A 16,576-nucleotide genomic window follows, 5' to 3' on the forward strand; every position below is an offset into this window, starting at 1 on the left:
GCAGCTGCAGCGCTGATCTGATGGAGAAGGGTCTCACACACCTCTCTGCTCATTGAGTTTATTTAAAGTTCTGTTGGAGGGTGTGTTAAGTGTGTGTGTGTGTGTTGTGTGTGTGTGTGTGTGTGTGTGTGTTGTGTGTGTTGTGTGTGTGTGTGTGTGTGTGTGTGTGTAGCACCATGACGATGGAGGAGTTGCTGAAGTCTCTGCAGAAGAAATGTCGAGTGGAGTGTGAAGAAGCTCACAGACAGCTGGTGTGTGCTCTCAACGGACGAGCAGGCATACACATCATCAGAGGTAACACACACGTTCCCACAACACACACACACACACACACACACACACATCCTTTACTCAGGTAGAAGTACAGATACTCGTGTTTAAAAATACTCTGGTGAAAGTAGAAGTACTGACTAAACTTCTTTTAGTCAAAGTAAAGAAGTGTGGGCTTTGAAACGTCCTTATACAGGGTGCGTACGGGTGCTGGAAATCCTTGAAAATGCTTGAAATTGTACGAGGTGTTTTCAAGGTTTGAAAAGTGCTTGAATTTTGGGAATGGTGCTTGAATTTGGGATAAAGTGCTTGAAATTGTAAATGCTTTACTTCGCTTTTTAGATTAAAAGAAAATAAAGAAGTCGGAGCGCGCTTAATTGCCTCGCTTTTACATAAAACAGCTCCGCTCCGGCCTTCCTGCGCAATGCGCGTGACCGGCAAGTGTTTTTGTTACGTGTGTGACCTGGGCATTCTGATGAAAGTGATAGATGACAGTATGCCAGGAGGTTGCCGTTTCAACGAGCGTTGGCTAGCAGAAGACAAATACAAGCCATGGCTAAGACGAGGGTCAAGCCCAAGAGTAGCCTCCTGCAAAGTGTGCAACAATAACGATGCGAGAGTCTGCGCTGACGAGCCACGCACCACACGAAAGGTACGCCGTAGTAGAGCATTTTAGATTAGGCTATCGTTGCATGTAAAATACATGACACTTTTCTCCGTGCGCGGCAAAACAAGCTCGCCAAAATGGCTTCACTAGTCTGGCAGTATTTTAAGTGCCCGAAAATGACAATAAAATAGCGGTATGCAACGTGTGTGTGAAGCAGAAATCCTGCAGCTCCACCCGCTGTGACGGACCGGTGAGCGGAGCAGAACACACATTAAGAGTTAGACCTAACACACTTAGCTATTTGATCTACCTCTGGAACAAGCTAAACTAGTTATAAATATATTTATTCTTCACTGTCGGGTCGCTCATTACTGGATCAGTGAGCTGCAGGAGATACTGACGGGCTGTCAGGAGAGAGAGAGAGGGGGAGAGAGGAAAAGAGAGCGATATCGGTATCGGCCGATACTGATTCCGGCGATCGGCTCCAAAATTGGCGATCGGAGCATCCCTAATAATTGTATATGATATGTTTTATAATGATTGATCATGAAAGTGTTCTCACAGCTGGTAAAGGTGCAGCTAGTTTGAATGACTTTGTATACTGCAGGGTAGCTTGTGAATTTACTCCAGGTGGAACTAAAGTCTGATTTAACACTTGATTATATTTCACATCATTCATCCACATCTGTAAAGTAACTAAAGGTATTAAATACATGTAGTGGAGTCAAAGTACACCATGTACCTCTGACTTGTGTTTACTGCCAACCTAAAAGTACCTCAAAAATAGTAATCAATAATATATTGAAAAGTTATTTGGCTGATTGTTTTATATTGGCTCAGCCAGGTTATATGGGATGCCCAGTCTACGTACAGATGGGTCACTCATTTTGAAATATTAAACTTAGTTTTCTTTTCTAACATTTTTAATTTTTCATCCTCATGTAGAATGCTATTATGAAACACACATTTGGTTGTTTATAGCATAAAGAACATCTGATTTAATGTGAGGTAGGGAAATAATCATTTGAGTATAAGTATGTGTATATAAATATGTAATTTACAACAGCTGTAAGATGCTTGAAAAGCTTGAAAATGCACCTTGAAAATGCTTGAAAAGTGCTTGAATTTGACTTTGGAAAAGGTGTAAGAACCCTGCTTAGAGAGCAACGTGCAGGTTCGAGCCCCCAGTGAATACATGAGTAGGAAAATGATGTATACACTAGATTTTCAAAAAGATATACATAAATATACACTTGACTTACATGCATTTCCTGGAGACTTATCCTAACCTTAACCATAACCAACACATTACCCTTAACCTTACCCTTACCCTAACCCTAACCCTAACCAAGACTTCACCCTAAAACTAATGACTCCCCTCATGGGGACCTCCATTTTGTCCCCATGAGGGAGGCGAGCCCCCACACGTGACTGTGTAAACAGATTTAGGTTCCCACAAGTATAGTAATGCTAGGACACACACACACACACACACACACACACACACACACTCATCTATATATGTGTGTGTGTGTGTGTGTGTCCTCTCACGCTGCAGGAGAGTATTTGGAGGCCGTGGAGATGTACAGAGAAGTGCTTCGATCCTCAGAGGAACACAAAGGACGCCTGAAGACCGACTCACTGCAGGTACACACACACACACACACACACACACACACACACACACACACACACATCACTCATCCAGCTTCTCTAAAATGTCTTCGTTCGGACTCGTAGAAAGAAAGGGAGGCGTGTGGCTCAGTGGATAGTGCGTTGGTGTTGGGATCAGGGGAGCACAGGTTAACAAGTGACATGTAATGTACTGTAATGTAATGTAAAAAGAAAACTCCAAAATCCACAAAGAGAGAATAAAATATCTGCATAAAGGAAAGAAACACCCCAAAAAATGTAGACACCAACTTTATCTGTTTTTAATCTCAAATAAATCTCCCAAAAGTCTCGAGACGTGGGACATTTAATTTATGAAAGTAAAAGTAGCATTTTAAATCCAAAATAAATAAAAGAATGACTTTCTTTCTCAGAATTTTCTATTTTTTTCTCACAATTTTGCGTTTGTCAAGAATTCTTACTTTTGCAGGATTATGACTTTTTTGCAGAATTTTGACAAATTCTCTAATTTATATTCTTGAATTTTCACTTTTTCTCTGAATTTTCTCGAATTTTCACTTTTTCTGAGAATTTTTTATATTTCTCAGATTTTAACTCAGAATAAAACTAAAATGTTTTCCTTCTGAACATTTCAGAATTTAGCATTTTTTTCAGAAAATGTCAGAAATTCTGACTTTGGGCTCAGAATTCAGAAAATGGAATACGGAGAAAAATCTCAGAATTCTGAAAAATGTACATTTTTATAAATCTTTTTTAAACTGATCACTTTCTGTCTTTCTTCCTTGTTGTGGAAACTCAGAGACTTCATGCGACCCACAACCTGATGGAGCTGCTAAAAGCAAAGCATTCTGGGATACCTCCCACGCTGAGAGACGACCGACTCAGTGACGAGGTAACATTCCTCTTCACATATTCCTCTTTACGGCTGAAATCAACGTGTTCATTTTGGGAATAAACCCTAGAAATCTGTTCCTAATTCTGTACCCATTTATCAATTATCTTTCTAAAGGATTGGCGCCTGCAGTTCCCATTAATCCCTCTTTGATATCTGTTATATTCGACCTGTTTTTATTGACTTCATCATGATTGTTACCTCCTCTCTGTCCTGATGGTAGTTTCTTTCCATAAGCAGTTATTTGCCATATTTTTGTATAATTATCGAGGTCCTTTTGTGTCAAATATAGTCGTTTTTGTGTTTTAGTGTGCTTGTTTTTCCCCTTTTTGCATTATTATTTCTAATGTCTCTGCAATTGCGTTGCATGTTGCATGATCGTGTTGTTTCTCTTTGATATCTGTTGTATTCGACCTGTTTCTATTCCCTTTATCATGATGTTCACCCCCTCTTTCCTTCAGGCAGAGCAGCTGAAACAGCATTATATGACTAAATACGACTCTGAGGTTTCCGACGCTCTGCAGGCGCTGCAGCCGGTCCTGCAGAGCATCAAGGAGCTGAGACGCAAAGTGAGAGATCATTCATATTACAGCTGATCATCTGCTCAGTGTTTATACAGGATAATACATACTATTGGGTTGTTTAGGAGGGACAGGTTTTAGGATGTTTTTAATTGTTTAAGTTTGATTTTAAAACTCTATTAAAGGTCCCATGTCATGCGTTTCTGGTTATTACCCGTCCCCTTGTGTTATGAAGGTTTTTCTGCATGTAAACGCTCTGCAGAGTCACAAACCCTCAAAGTGCACCCTGTAGCTAGTGGAGCCTCGCAGATGGGGGTGCTGCAGCCCCCTCAGCACCCCCCCTTCCCGAGTCCATTCGCGATGTCTCGTTGTCTCGCAGACCCCACGCAGCAACCAGGAAATAACACCAGTAAGCCAGCTCACACTGTCCGCTCCTCGAGCCTCAAAGGGCGGAGCAGCGAGCCCCCCAACGTCCCCCCAACACGGCCCCCAGACCCCACGCAGCATTCTCATCTGTTTGTCATTACTGGTGTCATTTCCTGGTTGCTAACAAACGCCATTGTAACACATAATCACTGATGTTCTGCTGTAACGGTGGTGGACTCATCAGAACAGAGTGGGCGAGCTGACCAATCAGAGCACAGTGGGCTCATAGGGAGGGGGGGGGGGGGGGGTCAGGAGCTCCAACAAGCCGTGTAGGACAGAGAGTGAATACACATACTATACAGAGATGCTGTATGAGAAACCAATGTGAGTTTGGAACATTGAACAATGTGAATCTATTCTAGTAGACCTCAACAATGGGATTATGGTCAGTAGAAATGGCCGTGACATGGGACCTTTAAAGCCACTTGTAACTAAATAAAAACACAGAATTTACGCGCAATTAAAAAAAAATAATAATAATAATTAAATCAATTAACAAATAAATAAAATAAATACATGAAATGTTTTTAAGAAAGAATAAAAAAATAAATATATAAAAATAAATAAATAAAATAAATAAATACATATTTTATTATTTTTAAATGCAACGCGAGACAGGAAAACATCTCTCTTTATCTCATCATTAGTAATAACGCTGTACCTATGGCCGTCTTTTCTCCTCCTCTTGTTACCTGTGCTCCAGGTGAAGCTGAACTCCCCCTGGTGGCTGGAGGTGGTGCAGCGGGCGGTTCGATGCTCCACTGACGACGAGCTGGTTTCTCGTATCAAGAACGATCTGACGTCGAGCTACAAGCAGCAGGCCAGCAAACTCAGCATGGCAGACAAGTACACTGATCAATAATATATATATATAAATACATAGGTATTAGCTAGCCTCACATACTTTGCACCGCCACACACCACAGCAGTGTAAACGTACCTGGGCATAAACCTGACCCTGGATATTAACCCCCGTCCTCCTTCAGGTTCAGGGACGCTGTGGGTCTGCAGCTCCTCCTCACCTCTCAGATTGAGGACCTGACGAAGAGCCAGAAGACGGTTCAGGACGCCGTGAAGAAGCTGGAGGGCCCGGCGTCACGAGAGGTCATCGAGGAGGTCACCCTCTGCCACCTGAGACCCCAGAGACTACCTCTAAACAAGTACTACAGTATAACACACCTTTTATAATCTAAAATACAAAAATAATTACTTTATTCATCCAGCGGGAAATTGGGTTAGTAAACTCAACGTAAACACTACAATTGTGTCAAGAAATAACTCAATAACACAATTTACAATTTACAAACCGATTGACTGAATTGCAGGTTAAGACCATCTGATATATCCTATATAATAATCACATTATTCATCCAGGCTGCTCAACAAGTACTGAAACACCCGTTTATATTAGACACAAGAAATAATCAGTTTATTTATCCCTGAGACTCCCGCTAAAGTACTGCAACACCTTTTACATAAAAACACATTATTCATCCAGGGGGGTTTCATGACTGACTGATCTCTCTCTCTGTATTATAGTTGTGTTTTCTGCAAGGCCGATGTACTCTTCACTGACTACGAGTCCAAGCTGTTTTCACACACGTAAGTAGAGAATCTTTTTTGTTTTTGTATATATATATATTTCTTGTTAAACATTTATTCTAATTCTTACATTTTTTGTTATTATTAATTTATTTGTTCTTGCTTTTTCGAAAATGTATATTTCTTGTTTCTCATTTTATTGACTTTTTAAACATTTATACTTATTTATTGAATTTAGAATATGTGACCTGCTCCATCGAAATCAGTCGCATTGACCTGAAGACACATTTTGAGTTATATTGAGTATACACTGTTGGAAAGAGGAGATTCATAGCTTTCTAATGATATCAGGATTGTTGCTGTACTCCGAATATTAAGCGAAATATGTCACATTATATAATGACTGTCACCGAGTCATCATGTTGAGAAAAAGGCCTTCAAAGTTTCCTCTTCTCTGGAAGCGGAGCAAATGATCAAAGTAGTAACGGAGGGAAGATATTTTCGTTTGGATTACTGGTCTGGGGGAAGCCCGCGAGTGTGTGTGTATACGTGTGTGTTTGTGTATTTTTTAGGGCTGTCAGTCGATTAAAATATTTAATCGCGATTAATCGCAAATTAATCGCACATTTTTTATCTGTTCTAAATGTACCTTAGAGGGATATTTTATATTCACCTCAATTCAACCTGGAACCTCTCTCATACAATAATACTGTGTGTGTGTGTGTGTGTGTGTGTGTGTGTGTGTGTGTGTGTGTGTGTGTGTGTGTGTGTGTGTGTGTGTGTGTGTGTGTGTGTGTGTGTGTGTGTGTGTGTGTGTGTGTGTGTGTGTGTGTGTGTGTGTGTGTGTGTGTGTGTGTGTGTGTGTGTGTGTGTGTGTGTGTGTGTGTGTGTGTGTGTGTGTGTGTGTGTGTGTGTGTGTGTGTGTGTGTGTGTGTGTGTGTGTGTGTGTGTGTGTGTGTGTGTGTGTGTGTGTGTGTGTGTGTGTGTGTGTGTGTGATGGAGCTATGTGCAGCTCAAGGCATATCTGCTCGAATGGGAGCTGCCTGGACGCTGCAATCATGTAGCGCGTACTATCCGTGCTGAGTGTGCTGACTTTTCGTGCAATGTCCCACTGTCTGGCTACCTGCATAAAGTCAAGTGCTCGGCGCAGTTGTCGGCGAAATGTCCTTGAAACAGCTCCTTATATCCGTTAGCGCAGCTAGCTAGCACCAGATGCTAACAACAACACCAACCCGTAAGGTGTGCCTCGCTCGCGCGAGTCGCGCCACACATACACACTCCCTCCCGGTCCTCCCGATGGCCAGTCCGGGCCTGCCAGTGAGCGTGGAAGTGTGGTCTGCCACAAGCGGGCGGCAGGAGCGGGGCTGTCAGCATCAGCTTGTCGATGGTATTTTACACTCGATGCGCTCTGAAACTACGGCGGCCGAGGACAAAAAATACACATGCGTTAATCGCGTTAAAATAATTAGTGGCGTTAATTTTTGTTTGCGTTAACGCGTTATTAACGCGTTAACTTGACAGCTCTAGTATTTTTGCGTTTGTGTGTATTGTGTTTGTTTCCCGGGGAAAACACTCACGAGAAACACCGGCTGTTGTTATGCCTGCTGTGACGTTACGTTACTCCGTTCTCCGCTTGTAATTATGTCTACAAGCTTCAAAGTTGTATTTATCATCTGAATTTGCCGAAACAAGTTTAATATTCTGAAAGCCAAGACTTTGTTTATTTGAAATCAGATGAAAACAAACTGTCACGGACCCTGCCGTGTTATCTATGATTACTATACGCCTTACATTCATAATGTCAGCCGGAGGGAGGGGGGGCGGCGTGCGGAACAGCAGAGCGCGAGTGCGAGCTGTGATCTTCAATGTATTTATCGTGTGATTTTGGAAATGAAAGTTTCATATTCTGAAAGCCAAGACTTTGTTTATTTAACATCAAACAAAACACCCGAACCCCGAAAAACTATTTTTTTACGCAAATCCACGTTTATTTTTAAATGAGTCGTTGAGACTCCCGACTGATTTCCATAGAGCGGGTCACATATTCTCTTAAACAGTTTTATTATAATTCTTTATTTGTTCTTGCTTTTTCGTAAATTAATTTTTCAAATGGTTTTAAAATATTCCCACATTTTTTTGTAAATGTATATATGTCTTGTAAATTATTTATTTTTATTTCATTGGATTTATAATATTCTTAGAAACAGTTTTATTATAATTCTATATTTTTTCTTACTTTTTTGATTATTTAAATTTCTAGTTGAACATTTTTAAATCCCATTTTATTGACTTTAAAAAATGTATTTCTTAATCTTTTAAAAATATTCCGATATTTTAAAATTTTGATTTGTATATTTCTCGTTAAACATTTAGCCTTATTTTATACATTTAAATATATATTTTTAACAGTTTAACAATAGTTTTACATTTGAATTAGATATGTCTTTTATGCATGTACCAAAACTTAGTCCTTGTTTGTGTCAAACTACTTTTTTGATTTATTATTATACATTAATTTAAATTGCATGAAAACTACCCGTGATTTAACGATGATTTCCCCCTCAGGGTGAAGGGTCAGACGGCGATCTTCGAGGAGATGATCGAGGACCAGGAGGGGAGTCTGATGGACGACCGGCTGCCCACCACCAGCAGAGGATTGTGGGCCACCAGCGAGACGGAGAAAAGCCTGAAGGCAATCCTCGCCTTCGCCAAACTGAAGCGCCTCGATAACGATCTGCTGGAGGAAGGAAACACCTTCATGGAGCTGCTCGAGTGCTGGAAGAAGGAGTACAAGGTGAGGGGGCTGACTAGGGATGGGTATCGTTAAGGTTTTAACGGTACTACTACTTTTATCGATACCGCTTATCGGTCCGGTCTTTTAACGGTACTCTTATCGGTTCTTTTGGAGAGAAAAATGAGGTAAACTAACTATATGTTGTTTGTCAGGGACTACGGATGGAAATTAGCTCAAAGCTAAAATCTGGCATATTTACACTTGAAGCATTATTTGTCTAAAGTGTTCATTAATGTGCATTGTCCCTATTCAAATAAACAATTAAATGAAAATTAACAAATTGTGAACAAAACTAACATTGCTTTTTATTTAAATGAAATGCATAATATTTCACATCAACAGAAACAACAACGTTTTAACAAATGGTATTAAATAATGTGATGACAGAACTGTGAACAGAATGGCTGAAACTTTAACAAACTAAATAACTCAGTTCCCTCTAATCATTAACCCATGTTTGTATCATTGAGTTAGCTCTGTGTGTTGCTGCTAGCATACATAATATACCTGACGTGGAAACGTTACTCGTGGATGGGGCTACAGAGCTACTAGAGAGACAGTCGAACCCGGTGCATTTCTCCGTCTGAACGTGGTGCACTTTTGCAAGATGTTTAGACAAATTGCTCGTGTTACCGCCCTGACATGCTAAACTCTTATTGCACTTTAGGCAACGAGCGAGACGGGTAAAGTTTAACCACACCTCGGAGCGCGTTCTCTCCGCCATCTCCTCCGTGTGTGTGTGTTGCTGCATGTAGCAGCTGCGTGTGTGTAAACTGCCCCGCCCCCTCGCACACAGGCGGGGGAGAAAGATCTCTCATCTGGATTGGAGAGATCGAAAATACAAAAAATGACGCATTTTGCAGTCTTTTTGCGTATTAGAAACGGAGTTGGCGACACTAAAACTGCAATATAATGTTTGTGTAGCAATAATACACATGACATATTTTTTAGATGTCTCCCGTACCGATAAAAAGACCGATAACGTCGGAGCTTAACGGTACCACGGTCTTTAATAATTCAGCCCCGGGGCCCGTTTAATACCGGGGCTCGGTACCCATCCCTAGGGCTGATGTTATTATTTTATATTAATTTAATAAGAAACCTGCATAGAAAGAGTACTCTAGTGTATTTATTTTATATTATGAAGCCTGGAAGAAAGAGCTGCTGCACGTCTCCCACTCTGCATTAAAACTAACTTCAACTCTATTTTAGAATAATTCTGAAGCTAGAAAGTGTGTTTGGAAAACCAGAAATATCTCTTAAACATTGTAAGATTGTTTACAAAAAGTCCCTCCTGCATCGTAAATATTACGCATATTTTCCGGTATTGATTAAAGTTACCTGTGTTGGTTTCCTCAGGTGTTGCACGAGGAATCACGTTAATAATACATATATATATATAACAGTGTAATATTAATGAAGTTACCTGTGTGTGTCTCTCAGGTGTTGCACGAGTACTGGATGCTTCTCAGGAATCAATGATATAATAAATATATATATTTATGAGTGTTTATTAAAAATAAAGTTACCTGTGTGCATGGACGCGGGAAGGGGGGGGTGCTGAGGGGGCTGCAGCACCCCCATCTGCAGGGTCCACCAGCACCCGCGCACCTACAGTGTCAGCGCGTCACAGTTTCTCCGCTGCGAGGCTCCACTAGCACCCCCCCCCCCCCCCCCCCCCCCTGTGCGTCACAGTTTTGCCGCTGCTCGACGCTACTAGCACCCCCAACTCTGACTGACTTCCCGCGTCCCTGCCTGTGTGTGTCTCTCAGGTGTTGCACGAGTACTGGATGGTCCTCAGGAATCACGTGTCGGCCATCGATGAACTCGGCATGGCGACGGAAAGACTTCGAGTTCGTCTTCCTGATGAACCCAAACCCAAACTGCTGCACATCATCGAGCCCCACGAGGTGCAGGACATGTTATTATTATTACTATTAATGTTAGTTTATATGGTTTAAAAGCTGTGTCACAAACCTAAACCTGTAAATAATTATTGTAGGTACAACAAAACTGTTAAAGTCGTTTAATTAGGATAAAAAAACATGGATTTTCTCCTAAATTAATTGAGTAAATTTAAAGAAAATAAAGTTTTACTAGAAAATATATATATATATCTTTGAAAAAAAAAATATTTTGCAAAATGTAATATTCACAAGAAAATATTATTTTATATATATTTCCTAATATTATTTAAAAAGTCCTAGAAAACTTCACTATTTTATACTTTTTTAATTTAATTAATGTAATAAACAAGCTGACTCATCAAATCAAACTTTACTGTTTTGAACATTTTGCCACTAAAATAAGCATACGTCTGTTTTGGTCTTAGTTAGTCGATTCCCCGTTAATGATTGATCGTAAAGCCCCCCCCCCCCTCTGACCCGGTTTTAGACGCCTTGTTATCTGAATATCCTCAGAGATGCATTATTTTACCTGAAGTGTCTGTACCCCTCAGGTGGATCAGAACCAGCAGAAGCTTCTGAACGACCAGGCGCTCGCTAAGTCTCAGCTACAGAAGAAGCTGGGCCAGGTGCTCTACCTCAACAACCTGGAGAAGGTGATCACAAACACACCTAATCTATAACCTGGAGAAGGTGATCACAAACACACCTAATCTATAACCTGGAGAAGGTGATCACAAACACACCTAATCTATAACCTGGAGAAGGTGATCACAAACACACCTAATCTATAACCTGGAGAAGGTGATCACAAACACACCTAATCTATAACCTGGAGAAGGTGATCACAAACACACCTAATCTATAACCTGGAGAAGGTGATCACAAACACACCTAATCTATAACCTGGAGAAGGTGATCACAAACACACCTAATCTATAACCTGGAGAAGGTGATCACAAACACACCTAATCTATAATTTATATCAATATTAACTCAATAATCCCCCTTTCTGTTGCAGTCGCAGGACAAATCCAACAAAGAGCTGAACCCCGAGCCGTGTCCCATCTGTGCCCGGCCCCTGGGACAGGAGGTGAGAGACCCCTTAGGATAAAGAGAACACTCTCTCTCTCTCTCTCTCTCTCTCTCCAGTGGTGCTCACCTCTAGAGAAGTGCTCTATAAATAACATGCATTATTATTATATTTCCCTCTCTCTCTCTCTCTCTCTCTCTCGTCTATATCTCTCTCTCTCCTCTCTCTCTCTCCTCTCTCTCTACTCTCTCTCTCTCGCTCTCTCTCTCTCTCTCGCTCTCTCTCTCTCTCCTCTCTCTCTCTCTCTCTCTCTCTCTCTCTCCCTCCAGTGGGCGGTGCTCACCTGCGGACACTGCTTCTGTAACGAGTGTATCTCCATCATGGTGGAGCAGTACAGCGTGGGCTCCAGACGCAGAGCCATCAGATGTGCAGTCTGCAGACAGATCACCTCCCACGCCGAGATCTCATACGTGTTCACCACCCAGGCCTCAGGAGAGGACCAGGACATACCTGTACAGGTAGAGGAGGCTCCGGGGACACACAAAGAGACACAGAGGACTACAAAGAGACACAAAATGACTACAAAGAGACACCAAATGACTACAAAGAGACACTAAATGACTACAAAGACGACCTGACGACTTGCAATTTACATCCCTGTCTGTCCACCAAACTCTAAACAGTTCACGCTCAGTCATCGCCAGCATGGATGAATACAAGTGTGTGTCTCGCTCTGCTCTCACATGTTTCCTCTCTCTGTTCTTCAGGGCAGCCACTCGACCAAAGTGGAGGCCGTGGTCCGGACCCTGAAGAAGATCCAGCTGATCGACCCGGGGGCCAAGTGTCTGGTGTTCTCCACGGTAATGTGTGTGTGTGTGTGTGTGTGTGTGTGTGTGTGTGTGTGTGTGTGTGTGTGTGTGTGTGTGTGTGTGTGTGTGTGTGTGTGTGTGTGTGTTGTGTGTGTGTGTGTGTGTGTGTGTGTGTGTGTGTGTGTGTGTGTGTGTGTGTGTGTGTGTGTGTGTGTGTGTGTGTGTGTGTGTGTGGGTGTGTGTGTGTGTGTGTGGTGTGTGTGTGTGTGTGTGTGTGTGTGTGTGTGTGTGTGTGTGTGTGTGTGTGTGTGTGTGTGTGTGTGTGTGTGTGTGTGTGTGTGTGTGTGTGTGTGTGTGTGTGTGTGACCCCCCCCTCTCTTTCTCTCTCTTTTAAAGAAATGGGAAGCCTAGATGATTTCATTGAGAGATGGTACTTTTAAGACTTTTTAAATCTCTCTCTCTCGCTCTCTCTCTCTCTCAGTGGCTCAGTGTGTTGGACATCATCTCTAAGGCTCTGTTCGACAACAACATGGAGTTCTCTCAGATCAACGGCATCCACAAGTTCCAGGTCTATACATTATAAATATGCTAAACACACACACTGTCTATTCCCTGCATCCACTACTCCAGGTTGGGTTTACCACTTATACAAAACGTATTTAAGGAAATGTTCACATATTTACTTCTGAGTAGGCCGGACAGGTTTTCTCCAAAGCAATACTTTTGGGGGATAAACATTGAATATGTTGATCAGATTCCTTCTGGATTAAAACCATAATCATTTGTTTTATTTATGTGAATCTAAATCTGCAAAGTAATTAGCTTCCAAAGACCAGTGGAGTAAAACGAAAAAGCTTCGAAAAAAGGAAATATTTAGGTACGAGTTCCTACATGCAGACTGGCTTTTTTTAAACGTATTCAAGGCTAAAACCACTTGCTAACTTGTGCACAATGACTACAAAGAGACACAAAAGGACTTCAAAGAGACACTAAAGGACTACAAAGAGACACAAAAGGACTACAAAGAGACACAAAAGGACTACAAAGAGACACAAAAGGACTACAAAGAGACACTAAAGGACTACAAAGAGACACTAAAGGACTACAAAGAGACACAAAAGGACTACAAAGAGACACAAAAGGACTACAAAGAGACACTAAAGGACTACAAAGAGACACAAAAGGACTACAAAGAGACACTAAAGGACTACAAAGAGACACAAAAGGACTACAAAGAGACACAAAAGGACTACAAAGAGACACTAAAGGACTACAAAGAGACACAAAAGGACTACAAAGAGACACTAAAGGACTACAAAGAGACACAAAAGGACTACAAAGAGACACAAAAGGACTACAAAGAGACACAAAAGGACTACAAAGAGACACAAAAGGACTACAAAGAGACACTAAAGGACTACAAAGAGACACTAAAGGACTACAAAGAGACACTAAAGAACTACAAAGAGACACAAAAGGACTACAAAGAGACACTAAAGGACTACAAAGAGACACTAAAGGACTACAAAGAGACACAAAAGGACTACAAAGAGACACAAAAGGACTTCAAAGAGACACAAAAGGACTACAAAGAGACACAAAAGGACTTCAAAGAGACACTAAAGGACTACAAAGAGACACTAAAGGACTACAAAGAGACACAAAATGACTACGAAGAAACACAAAAGGACTACAAAGAGACACTAAAGGACTACAAAGAGACACAAAAGGACTTCAAAGAGACACTAAAGGACTACAAAGAGACACTAAAGGACTACAAAGAGACACAAAATGACTACGAAGAAACACAAAAGGACTACAAAGAGACACTAAAGGACTACAAAGAGACACTAAAGGACTACAAAGAGACACTAAAGGACTACAAAGAGACACAAAAGGACTACAAAGAGACACAAAAGGACTACAAAGAGACACAAAAGGACTACAAAGAGACACAAAAGGACTACAAAGAGACACAAAAGGACTACAAAGAGACACAAAAGGACTACAAAGAGACACTAAAGGACTACAGAGAGACACAAAAGGACTTCAAAGAGACACAAAAGGACTTCAAAGAGACACTAAAGGACTACAAAGAGACACTAAAGGACTACAAAGAGACACAAAATGACTACGAAGAAACACAAAAGGACTACAAAGAGACACTAAAGGACTACAAAGAGACACTAAAGGACTACAAAGAGACACTAAAGGACTACAAAGAGACACTAAAGGACTACAAAGAGACACTAAAGGACTACAGAGAGACACTAAAGGACTACAGAGAGACACAAAAGGACTACAAAGAGACACTAAAGGACTACAAAGAGACACAAAAGGACTACGAAGAAACACAAAAGGACTACAAAGAGACACAAAAGGACTACAAAGAGAGAACAAACAACCAAAAAAAGACAAGGAAATAAAGAGAATACAAAAACTGATTCTGCACATGGCTGAAATCCCGTTTATAACGTGTGCATTGACTCTCATTCTGCAGGACAATCTGTGCTCCTTTAAATACGAGGAGCAGATCAACATCCTGCTGCTGCCTCTGCACACCGGCTCTAACGGTCTGAACATCATCGAGGCGACCCACGTTCTGCTGGTGGAGCCGATCCTCAACCCGGCCCACGAGCTGCAGGCCATCGGGAGGGTGCACCGCATCGGGCAGACCAAGTGAGTGCAGAAGGGAAAATATATAGGAGCAGGAGCTCTTCAGGAAGTTTAGACCCTCATCTGGTGTGAGCATGTTGGGTAGGAGTCTAGACCCTCATCTGGTGTGAGCATGTTGGGTAGGAGTCTAGACCCTCATCTGGTGTGAGCATGTTGGGTAGGAGTCTAGACGCTCATCTGGTGTGAGCATGTTGGGTAGGAGTCCAGACCCTCATCTGGTGTGAGCATGTTGGGTAGGAGTCCAGACCCTCATCTGGTGTGAGCATGTTGGGTAGGAGTCTAGACGCTCATCTGGTGTGAGCATGTTGGGTAGGAGTCCAGACCCTCATCTGGTGTGAGCATGTTGGGTAGGAGTCTAGACCCTCATCTGGTGTGAGCATGTTGGGTAGGAGTCCAGACCCTCATCTGGTGTGAGCATGTTGGGTAGGAGTCCAGACCCTCATCTGGTGTGAGCATGTTGGGTAGGAGTCTAGACCCTCATCTGGTGTGAGCATGTTGGGTAGGAGTCTAGACCCTCATCTGGTGTGAGCATGTTGGGTAGGAGTCTAGACCCTCATCTGGTGTGAGCATGTTGGGTAGGAGTTTAGACCCTCATCTGGTGTGAGCATGTTGGGTAGGAGTCTAGACCCTCATCTGGTGTGAGCATGTTGGTAGGAGTCCAGACCCTCATCTGGTGTGAGCATGTTGGGTAGGAGTCCAGACCCTCATCTGGTGTGAGCATGTGGGTAGGAGTCTAGACCCTCATCTGGTGTGAGCATGTTGGGTAGGAGTCCAGACCCTCATCTGGTGTGAGCATGTTGGGTAGGAGTCCAGACCCTCATCTGGTGTGAGCATGTTGGGTAGGAGTCCAGACCCTCATCTGGTGTGAGCATGTTGGGTAGGAGTCCAGACCCTCATCTGGTGTGAGCATGTTGGGTAGGAGTCCAGACCCTCATCTGGTGTGAGCATGTTGGGTAGGAGTCCCTCATCTGGTGTGAGCATGTTGGGTAGGAGTCCAGACCCTCATCTGGTGTGAGCATGTTGGGTAGGAGTCCAGATGTGTGATTGAAGCTGTTGTTTTCTGTCCATCAGGCCGACGTTTGTCCACAGATTCCTCATTAAATCCACCATTGAAGAGAGGATGCAGGCGATGATGAAGACAGCAGAGAAAAGGTGAATAAAGTTACAAAATAAAGTCAATTATTAACTTACTGTGACCTCATTATTATCACACTAGCTTCTCCTCACATGGGCTAACCAAAGACTTTATTTATACCGAAGGAAACTCTTGCAACCCAGTCTCACGGCATTTCGTGTAATAGTCACAAAATAAATTCCAATTTTTTTCGTGTCACAGAACGATTTTAAAAGCAATGTATTTCTATTGGTAGTATGTTTCGTGCCTGCAACACATCTTTTTGTCCGGTCGGGTCTTGGAAGACCGGAAGCTGTGTGGTTCATAAAAACATTGTCTTACTCAATATCAAGCCA

General features: G+C 42.1%; 1 protein-coding gene across 1 annotated transcript in view; it reads left to right on the forward strand.

Annotated features, from left to right (window-relative positions):
* The window catches only part of shprh (SNF2 histone linker PHD RING helicase), a gene marked incomplete at its 5' end in the record, with an annotated part of 31,703 nt that overhangs the window by 13,157 nt on the left and 1,970 nt on the right, over nt 1-16,576 (forward strand). Inside the window, 16 exon segments of the mRNA XM_034146100.1 lie at nt 173-294; nt 2,436-2,524; nt 3,309-3,401; nt 3,863-3,970; nt 5,052-5,194; nt 5,335-5,508; nt 5,888-5,950; nt 8,456-8,684; nt 10,457-10,594; nt 11,143-11,244; nt 11,610-11,681; nt 11,951-12,139; nt 12,389-12,481; nt 12,912-12,998; nt 14,931-15,109; nt 16,178-16,258. Of these exon segments, the coding sequence (XP_034001991.1) occupies nt 173-294; nt 2,436-2,524; nt 3,309-3,401; nt 3,863-3,970; nt 5,052-5,194; nt 5,335-5,508; nt 5,888-5,950; nt 8,456-8,684; nt 10,457-10,594; nt 11,143-11,244; nt 11,610-11,681; nt 11,951-12,139; nt 12,389-12,481; nt 12,912-12,998; nt 14,931-15,109; nt 16,178-16,258 (1,962 nt within the window).

The sequence above is a fragment of the Trematomus bernacchii genome, unplaced genomic scaffold, assembly GCF_902827165.1.
Source record: "Trematomus bernacchii unplaced genomic scaffold, fTreBer1.1, whole genome shotgun sequence".
Classification (NCBI taxonomy): Eukaryota; Metazoa; Chordata; class Actinopteri; order Perciformes; family Nototheniidae; genus Trematomus; species Trematomus bernacchii.